Source organism: Nansenia antarctica, assembly GCF_963989245.1.
Source record: "Nansenia antarctica genome assembly, chromosome: 3".
In the NCBI taxonomy this organism is placed as follows: domain Eukaryota; kingdom Metazoa; phylum Chordata; class Actinopteri; order Argentiniformes; family Microstomatidae; genus Nansenia; species Nansenia antarctica.
Window position 1 is genome coordinate 69,702,588 of NC_137688.1, and position 10,086 is coordinate 69,712,673.

Genomic DNA, 10,086 nt, shown 5'->3' on the forward strand with positions numbered 1-10,086 from the left:
ATGTTCCTAGTGCATTGCACATGGCCAATAAAGTTTAATTGAATTGACCTATCGCTAAGCCACGCCTCCTTTGAATACTCGGACAAACAAACAACGCTCGCTCAAATTCTTCACTGACAGTGACTAGGGTTGGGTACCGAAAACCGGTACCGGTATGGTACCGGTTACTTTACATTCGGTACCTACCGAACCGAATTGCAACGGAGATTTCGGTTCCTCGTTTCGGTTCCTCTCTCGCCCCCTGGTGTCCGAAATGGACGTTACATGCAACAGTCAACCGCACGTGACATCGCCTGTTAAAGTTCCACTCAGTTCACGTAATCGTTGTATTACACAGCAGTGAGATGGGACAGTTATGGTATTTTGGGCCCCAAAACAACGCTAACTTTGATATACTTGGGTATCCATAAACCATAATGAGGTTTACTGAAAAGAAAAAGTAAAACAGCTGGAAGCAATATCTGACTGTTTGTCAGTCTTACATCTGAAGCTCTCTGTCTACACAGTTATGTGCAAAGTGGAGGAAAGTTAAAGTTATTTAAACATTTGACAATGTGCTGAATACAACTTAAGTTGAACAGTTGTTTAGAGAATTTTATTTTCATAAAAAAACATCTGCCTCAAGGGCAACATCATCATTTTTTTTTCAGTTCAATAAATAGTTACATTGTTTCAAATGTTTCAACTTCTTTCAAAGTGTTCTATGAAATGATTTTTCAGAAGGCTCTGCCAACATGGATGGACCAGGACTGTAGCTCCCATTGAGACACACAGAGGACATGACCTTGGTGGTTTTGAGACATAATTCAACCAGTCCGATTGCTGTGAAATGACTTGTGATTAATATAATAATAATAATAATAATAATAATAATAATAATAATAATAATAATAATAATAATACCTTTTTATTTGCATAGTGCTTTTCCTGCAAACGTTGCAGCTATGTGTAATATGGTCAACTCTCTCTCTCTGGGAAAGACATGCTTAAGGGCCTCTAAATGGACCCTGGCTATGGTCTGTGATGTAACAATGACTGAAGTTAGAATTCTTAACAATGTAGAACATGCAGCTGGGGTTCTAGAATCCATCTGCAGTACACATGCTGTTCATTTACCTGCAAGTCCTCTGTGAAGAGCTAGATAGATAGACAGTTATTTGTTTCACAAACTTTTTCCAATCTTACAGTCAGCAGACATGAATCCTAGTGCGTCTATTCAATTGATGGCCTCCTTGTATGTAGGAGATCTCCACAGGGACACCACTGAGGGAATGCTGCATGAGAAATTCAGCCCTTCTGGTCCAATCATCTCTATAAGAGTGTGCAGGGATTTGATAACACGCCGATCTCTTGGGTATGCCTTTGTCAACTTTCACCAGCAAGCTGACGCAGAGCGTGCCCTGGACACCATGAACTTTGATGACGTCAATGGAAGACCTATGCGCATCATGTGGTCTCAGCGTGACCCTTCTCTGAGGAATAGTGGGGTCGGCAACATCTTCATCAATAATTTAGTGGAGACTTTTGACAGCAAGCACCTCTACGACATGTTCTCTGAGTTTGGGGACATCCTTTCCTGCAAGGTAGCATCTGATGAGAATGGCTCTAAAGGCTTTGGCTTTGTGCAGTATAATACCCAGGAGGCCGCTGAGAGAGCTATTAAGAGACTCAATGGCATGTTATTGAGTGGCAGAAAAGTGTTTATTGGACACTTCAAATCTTGCGATGAACGAGAGGCTGAACTTGGATCCAGGGCTCGAGAGTTCACTAATATTTACATCAAAAACTTTGGAGAGGATATGGATGACCAACGCCTTAAGGAGAGGTTTGAAAGATTTGGACCAGCCCTGAGCGTCCGTGTCATGACTGATGGCGCTGGTAAATCCATGGGTTTTGGATTTGTCAACTTCGAAAGGCATGAGGATGCCAAGAGAGCCATTGATGAGATGAATGGCCAGGAGATAAATGGGAGATGGATCTACGTGGGCCGTGCCCTGAAGAGAGGAAAGCGCCAGACTGTGCTGAAGCGCCAGTTTGAGCAGATAATGCAGGGCTGCAGGACCAGATACCAGGTGTGTGTTTATGAAAGAAATATACATTATACTGTATAAGTAAAATAAGGTGATAGTCATGGTAAACATTGTTGATGTATTTGAGGGATGAAAAACATCTCACTAAACAGGGTTTCTCTCTACCAGGGTGTCAACCTGTATGTGAAGAACTTGCATGACCGCTTGGATGATGAGCAGCTGCACAAAGAGTTCTCCCACTTTGGAACGATCACCAGTGCAAAGGTGATGATGGAGGGTGGACGCAGCAAGGGATTTGGCTTTGTGTGCTTCTCCTCCCCTGAGGTGGCCACCAAGGCTGTGACTGAGATGAACGGCCGCATCGTGGCCACCAAGCCCCTGTATGTGGCCCTGGCCCAGAGCAAGGAGGAGCGCCAGACTCACACAACCAACCAGCACATGCAGAGGATGGCCAGCGTCTGCACCGTTCCCAACCCAGACATCAACCTCTACCAGGTTGCTCCCCCACCTGGATTCTTCATGGCTGCCATTCCACAGGCCCAGCAGCCTGCTGTCCATGTCCAGGACCAAGAGCCTCTCCCTGCCTCCATTCTGGCTGTCGCTGCCCATGAGGACCAGAGGCAGATGATATGTGAGTCTATTTGTTTGTTTCTATGGATCCCCATTAGCTGTTAGTTACTGTTACTGATATTTACTCTCCCTCCCTCCAGGTGAGAGTCCCATCTCATCCATCCACAACATGCTAGATGTCGCTGTGCTGGAGGCCCAGTGGGCTGAGGAGGCTGTACAGAACGTGGCCCTGGCCCAGCGCAACAAGGAGGGCCAGACTCACAGAACCAACCAGCACATGCAGAGGATGGCCAGCGTCTGCACCGTTCCCAACCCAGACATCAACCTCTACCAGGTTGCTCCCCCACCTGGATTCTTCATGGCTGCCATTCCACAGGCCCAGCAGCCTGCTGTCCATGTCCAGGACCAAGAGCCTCTCCCTTATTCCATTCTGGCTGTCGCTGCCCATGAGGACCAGAAGCAGATGATATGTGAGTCTATTTGTTTGTTTCTATGGATCCCCATTAGCTGTTAGTTACTGTTACTGATATTTACTCTCTCTCCCTCCCTCCAGGTAAGAGTCCCATCTCACCCATCCACAACATGCTAGATGTCACTGTGCTGGAGGCCCAGTGGGCTGAGGAGGCTGTACAGAACGTGGCCCTGGCCCAGAGCAAGGAGGAGCGCAAGGCTCACAGCACCAACCAGCACATGCAGAGGATGGCCAGCGTCTGCACCGTTCCCAACCCAGACATCAACCTCTACCAGGTTGCTCCCCCACCTGGATTCTTCATGGCTGCCATACCACAGGCCCAGCAGCCTGCTGTCCATGTCCAGGACCAGGAGCCTCTCCCTGCCTCCATTCTGGCTGTCGCTGCCCATGAGGACCAGAAGCAGATAATACGTGAGTCTGTGTGTTTATTTCTATGGATCCCCATTAGCTGTTACAGTTACTGTTACTGATATTTACTCTCCCTCCCTCCAGGTGAACGTCCCATCTCATCCATCCACAACATGCTACATGTCACTGTGCTGGAGGCTCAGTGGGCAGAGGAGGCTGCACAGAAATCTGGCCACATCCCATCTTGAGTTCCAAGCGGCTAAGATCCAGACTTTTTAAACCGACTTCACAGATAAAGCATATTTAAGCATTGAAAAGATATTGCAATATTAATAAATTATTTCATTACAAAATTAAATTGATTGACTCAGCTATGTCTAGAAAAGGGTAAGCTGGACCTCGATGATACAAGTTAAAGCCCTGGTTGGACCAGATAGACCAGGCCAAGACAAGGCCTCCTTGACCAGCAATGCACCTCCCAGCTCAGCATCGCTGTCTTTCTCTCTCCACACTAGGGTTGGGTACCGAAAACCGGTACCGGTATGGTACCGGTTACTTTACATTCGGTACCTACCGAACCGAATTGCAACGGAGATTTCGGTTCCTCGTTTCAGTTCCTCTCTCGCCCCCTGGTGTCCGAAATGGACGTTACATGCAACAGTCAACCGCACGTGACATCGCCTGTTAAAGTTCCACTCAGTTCACGTAATCGAGACGCGCTTGCAAAACAGTTTTGTAATTGGTCAGAATTTAGCGGGAAATTTGGATTTAACAACGACACAATATGGGCAGGGGAAAATAATTGGAGTCGAATTTTTATAGACAACGGATTTACATGCTGGAAAAACATGCAGCTAAAATTCAGGGAACATTTGGACTAGGACTGGGCAAACGATCAAAATATATTTTTTAAAAATAATAAATAGGGCAGAAATAACAAGCATGTTTTCCTTGAGGAAAAAACGTTATTTGTGTTGCTATTGCACACATTCATTCATTCACATTCAAACTAGACACTACAGTCAGAAAACAATCCTCTTAAACAAGGCAGTGAGTAGCCTAAATTGTTTAACTTAAAAACACATTTTACGTTATAAATAAAAATATAGAAAATAAGTAACTCACCATAGGAGCAGTAAAAAAACAGTTACTCACAAATAGGAGGATGACTGAAAACGTTAGTGTCCTTAAAAAAAAAAAAAATATATATATATTAACGATTATCGAGCAAAATATTTTGTGATCGACCAAGATCCTTATTGATCAATTATCGATTGTCGATCATTGATGCCCACCCCTAATTTGGACAATACGAGACACAAGGGAGCTGTGGTCGCACGCTCTTATTACAGGGCAATATGTGCGGTGCAAAAATAATCACGAACAGAACGGTGGAGGTACGGCTAAACAGGGCTCATGTCGATGTCATCAAAGGTAAACGTTGTTTTTCTCAGCTGATAATATGCATTACCTTGCTGTTGGTTGTTTACCTAATGCTCCATCTGACTGTCAAGGCAGTGAGTAGCCTAAATTGTTTAACTTAAAAACACATTTTACGTTATAAATAAAAATATAGAAAATAAGTAACTCACCATAGGAGCAGTAAAAAAACAGTTACTCACAAATAGGAGGATGACTGAAAACGTTAGTGTCCTTAAAAAATATATATATATTAACGATTATCGAGCAAAATATTTTGTGATCGACCAAGATCCTTATCGATCAATTATCGATTGTCGATCATTGATGCCCACCCCTAATTTGGACAATACGAGACACAAGGGAGCTGTGGTCGCACGCTCTTATTACAGGGCAATATGTGCGGTGCAAAAATAATCACGAACAGAACGGTGGAGGTACGGCTAAACAGGGCTCATGTCGATGTCATCAAAGGTAAACGTTGTTTTTCTCAGCTGATAATATGCATTACCTTGCTGTTGGTTGTTTACCTAATGCTCCATCTGACTGTCACACTGTGATTTGACTGACGCTGTTGTGTAAACAGTTAATGAGTAACGTTAGCCCGTTTTGTGCATGTACTCTCATGTAGGCCTACTTCGTATTGATGAGCTGATAATCTTTCAGTGTGTGTGTGTGTGTGTGTGTGTGTGCGTGTGTGTGTGTATGTATGTGACTGTCAGTCACAAGTTTATATTCTACGAATGTTGTTCAGTGCTGTATGCGCGTTCCCGGTTCTGTGTGTACTCTTGTGTACTTCATATTCAATGAGCTGATTATCTTTGTGTGTGTGTGTGTGTGTGTGTGTGTGTGTCTTGGGCGTATCTGTCAGTCACATTCAGTGCTATATGCGGGTTCCCCATGTTCTGCTGCAGCTGTAGCGTCAGGATATGTTGGTATTTGATCACCTTCTATATAAAACATCACCGCTCGGCATTAATGGTGTGCACGCGGAAAATTGCGGCAGTGACCACCCCGCCAATCAAAGGTACCGATTTAAGTACCGTTTCGGTACCGGTACCATTTTTAAAGTATCGATTTGTTACCGGTATCGAATAAAACCCAAACGGTACCCAACCCTAACAGTGACTGACCGACCGGCCGTGACTGAATGACATTCAATGATTTACAATGGCCGCAGTTAAAATTTCTGATTTACAAGTAAGTAATAGACATGTTTTTTAAAGATGACAAGAATATTTCGTCTAGAAGCTTTTCACCGTCAGATATTAGCGAGTTGTTTGTCCGAGTTTTCTGCCTTTAGTGACTTTTGCTGTGATATGATTGGACAATTTCGATTTTGGGGCGTGGCTTAGCGATAGGTCTATTGAATTCATTCCCGGAGGGAGGGAGGGAGGTTCTCACCTGTTTGCTGTCCACCTCGATGTCGGCCACGTAGTTCTCGAACACGGTGGGGACGTAGACCTCGGGGAACTGGTCCTTACTGAACACGATCAGCAGGCAGGTCTTCCCACACGCCCCATCCCCCACGATCACCAGCTTCTTCCTGATCGCTGCCATCTACAGGCAGGAGGACGGCAGGACACCACACATCACACACAGACACTTCACCATCACTTATATAGCTATGCTTTATTCCAAAGCGCTTTACAACGGCCTCTCATTCACCCATTCACACACACATTCACACACCAATGGCGGCCGAGCTACCATGCAAGGCGCCGGCCCCGCTCACTGGGAGCAATTTGGGGGTTCAGTGTCTTGCCCATGGACACTTTGACATGTGGCCAGCCGGAGCTCGAACCGCCGATCTGCCAACCTTGCGATCATTGGACGACGGCTCTACCTCCTGAGACACAGACTCTACCTCCTGAGACACAGCCTCTACCTCCTGAGACACAGCCTCTACCTCCTGAGACACAGCCGCCCATATCACACAGAGATACTTGACCATCACTTGTTAGGTCTAGATTCTATTGATTCTAAATTCCAGTAATTGGCATGCGTATGTAAAGAGGTAGACCTTGATAACCTTTGAACCATACGTGATAGAACCATGGGGTTTGAACCATACGTGATAGAACCATGGGGTTTGAACCATACGTGATAGAACCATGGGGTTTGGACCATTGTTTTTCTCATGCAATGTCTTTTTTAATCTAAAGTGAAAGCAAAATATATGAAATATATGTGTGAGCACCCTACAGACTAGGAGTGTACCTCACACAGCATCCGTCAGTGGACCAGGACTGCATGGGGGGAGAACAGCCTTCCTAGCCAGCTAAGGGAACAGCCTTCCTAGCCAGCTAAGGGAACAGCCTTCCTAGCCAGCTAAGGGAACAGCCTTCCTAGCCAGCTAAGGGCTGTACAGAGCCTGGACTCCTTTAAAACAGAGGCTTTTAAAAAAACTAGTAAAAACACATATTTTCTCCTTGGCCTTTGACCTGAGGTGAGCCTGCCTTCCCGACACTGCACTCTTTGCACTTTTATTTGTACTGCACCTTGCTTTTAGTGTATTTTTCTATTTTGTCAGTTTTTTCTTTAATCTGTATCCCGTTTACCTTGTTTTTCTCTTTATATTGTATCTGTTAAGCACTTTGGGCGGCTCTTGTCGTTGTAAATGTTGTGCTATATAAATAAACGTTACTTACTACTAAAACAGGCCTAAAAACCTTTTTATTGAGAAAGGCCTTTGACTGTTAAACCCTGTGTTCATTCTTGTGATTTCTTTTGTGTTCTTTTATTGTGTTCTTTTACTATGTTTTTAACTTCATATGTTTTTAGGCATTTTTTATTTTTTTTATTTTTTTTACTCTGTAGCACTCTAATATTCTTTTGAAGGAAAAGAGCAATACAAATAAAATGCTTTATTATGTTAGACATTTTCTCCGGCAAGCTGATGCAGAAGTGTTAATGCATGCTTTTGTTAGTACCCGTTTGGACTATTGTAACAGTCTCCTTTCTGGTCTTCCGAAGAAAGCTATTGGCCAGCTGCAATTAGTCCAAAATGCAGCAGCGAGTTTTAACCAAAACAAGCAGAAGAGCTCATATAACTCCTATTTTAGAAACTCTACACTGGCTTCCTGTTAAGTTCAGAATAGATTTCAAGATCCTTCTGCTTGTTTATAAAGCTCTCACTGGCACAGCACCAGAAAATCTGAAAGACCTTTTGCTAGAATATCAGCCCGATAGGGCTCTCAGGTCTTCTGACACTGGTTTTCTCTGTGTACCACATGTACAAAAGAAGAGATTTGGTGAGGCTGCATTCTTATTTTATGCACCCAGATTGTGGAATGCACTGCCAGTTTACATTAGGAATGCAACCTCAGTAAATATGTTCAAGTCAAGACTAAAAACCCATCTTTTTAATATTGCCTTTAAATGACTAAATAATTAAATTATTATTATATAATGATTGGAGCTGCAACATTTGCATGAAAAGCGCTATACAAATTAAGTTATTAATAGTGTAGTAGTAGTAGTAGTAGTAGTAGTAGTAGTAGTAGTAGTAGTAGTAGTAGTAGTAGTAGTAGTAGTAGTAGGATGATGATGATGATGATGATTATGATTATTATTAAGGCCTGACATGAACAGTTTTGGTTCAGGGGGGAAAGAGATGGATTAGACACGGTCATCACAGACATGTTCCTCCCTGAAGAAATCAAACAGGCCCAAACCCTAAAAACATTTAAGTCTCAGCTAAAAACCTTCATGTTTTGCAGCAGTTATGATTAAACACAAACACTTCTATCCATGTCTTTTATCCCTAAACTATTGTCTTATTGAATGTTTGATCTATTTACTTAATATATTTGCTTTGATCTATTCACTTCTTATATTTGCTTTTATTAATTGTCACTTTTATTTTCTTACTATGCTCCTCTTGATGTATTTTAATAATGTAGGTAAAGCACTTTGAATTGGCCCTGTTGTATGAAATGTGCTATTCAAAGAAACTGGTCTGGCCTAACTAGCTCCACACAACTGAATGGGTTAGTTACAAAAGGGTTAGTTACTAGTGGGTTAGTTACTAGTGGGTTAGTTACTAAAGGGTTAGTTACTAAAGGGTTAGTTACTAAAGGGTTAGTTACTAAAGGGTTAGTTACTAAAGGGTTAGTTACTAGTGGGTTAGTTACTAGTGGGTTAGTTACTAAAGGGTTAGTTACTAAAGGGTTAGTTACTGAAGGGTTAGTTACTAAAGGGTTAGTTACTAGTGGGTTAGTTACTAAAGGGTTAGTTACTAAAGGGTTAGTTAGGAAGTTCAACTGGCCTCTCTTGTGAAATGACTAGTAGTTTTTCCCACCAGAGCAGTGTTGGTTAGCCAGCTAGCCTAGCTGCTGTATCAGTGAACGAGGCTGGTCGTGTTGACTGGGTCGTCCAGACCACAGCCAGGGCAATAACAGTATGATATCTATGATAACACCGTGTTTGATGTTCAACATGTCTGTATCTGACCAGATATGAGGTTTTGTAGAAACCCTCGAGAAGGGCAACAATGTAAGCTAGCTAATTAGCCCGCTAGGCTAGCTTTCTGTCAAACCTATCAGAAGAATACTCTCTCGTGTTTCTCCGTCAGGTACGACGACTGTGCTGTTATATTTCAGCCATATCTGTCATTAGTAGTTATCGACATACGATGATAGCAGTGTGATAATGGTGTTTAGAATAAGATTGCAGCGGCTAGCTACCGTTGTTTATGCTGCTCCGTTTTCTTCCTCTTCACTTCCTGGTTTGGACTTGGGAGCTCCACCCACTTTTCCGTGCCACGCCGTGACGCGACGACGCCATAGAAATAGACCTAGAGAGGGCAGATCTCGGTTTGAACTACTAGAGAGGGCATATCTATCTAGGTTTCGCTGTGATTCTAGAGAGAGTATTAGTAGTCTAGCAGGAAGGGCCCTCAGATTTTGAGATACCCCTACCCGAGGTAGAACAAATGACAACAATGATTTTTCTTATCTTTAGGGTCTCCCATTAATGAAATTGATTGTTGTCAAAAAAAAAAATGTGGGGAAAATATGTTTTTTGGGTTGTTCTTTAGAGCTACCCCAATCCCTGAAAAAGAGCCAAATTAGACCAGGCCGAATATGGGGAAGGTGACAAAAAAGCCAATAACTTGAGAATGATCACTCTTTTCCTCTTCAGATTTGCTGAGGTATGAACCAGGTGGTTGTCCTACATCACCAAATAGTCAGACAACTATTTACCTAAATAAATACTGAATTATAGTCCTGTAAACCTAGCTTT

At 43.1% G+C, this 10,086-nt stretch overlaps 2 protein-coding genes across 2 annotated transcripts in view; one reads left to right on the forward strand and one right to left on the reverse strand.

Annotated features, from left to right (window-relative positions):
- Window positions 1–9,562, reverse strand: part of LOC308153458 (rho-related GTP-binding protein RhoA-C-like) — a 13,978-nt gene extending 4,416 nt beyond the window's left edge. Inside the window, exons 1-2 of the mRNA XM_080526610.1 lie at window positions 9,528–9,562; window positions 6,244–6,399 (exon numbers count right to left, since the gene is read on the reverse strand). Coding sequence (XP_080382736.1) covers window positions 6,244–6,399 — 156 coding nt within the window. The 5' untranslated portion in view covers window positions 9,528–9,562. The remainder of the gene's footprint in view (window positions 1–6,243; window positions 6,400–9,527) is intronic.
- LOC308153168 (polyadenylate-binding protein 1-like) lies at window positions 1,197–3,668 on the forward strand (the record flags this gene model as incomplete). Its single annotated transcript, XM_080526256.1, has 3 exons — window positions 1,197–2,072; window positions 2,199–2,661; window positions 3,565–3,668. The coding sequence occupies 3 exons, from the start codon at window positions 1,197–1,199 to the stop codon at window positions 3,666–3,668; spliced, it is 1,443 nt and encodes a 480-aa protein (XP_080382382.1).
- Window positions 9,563–10,086: the final 524 nt, after the last annotated feature.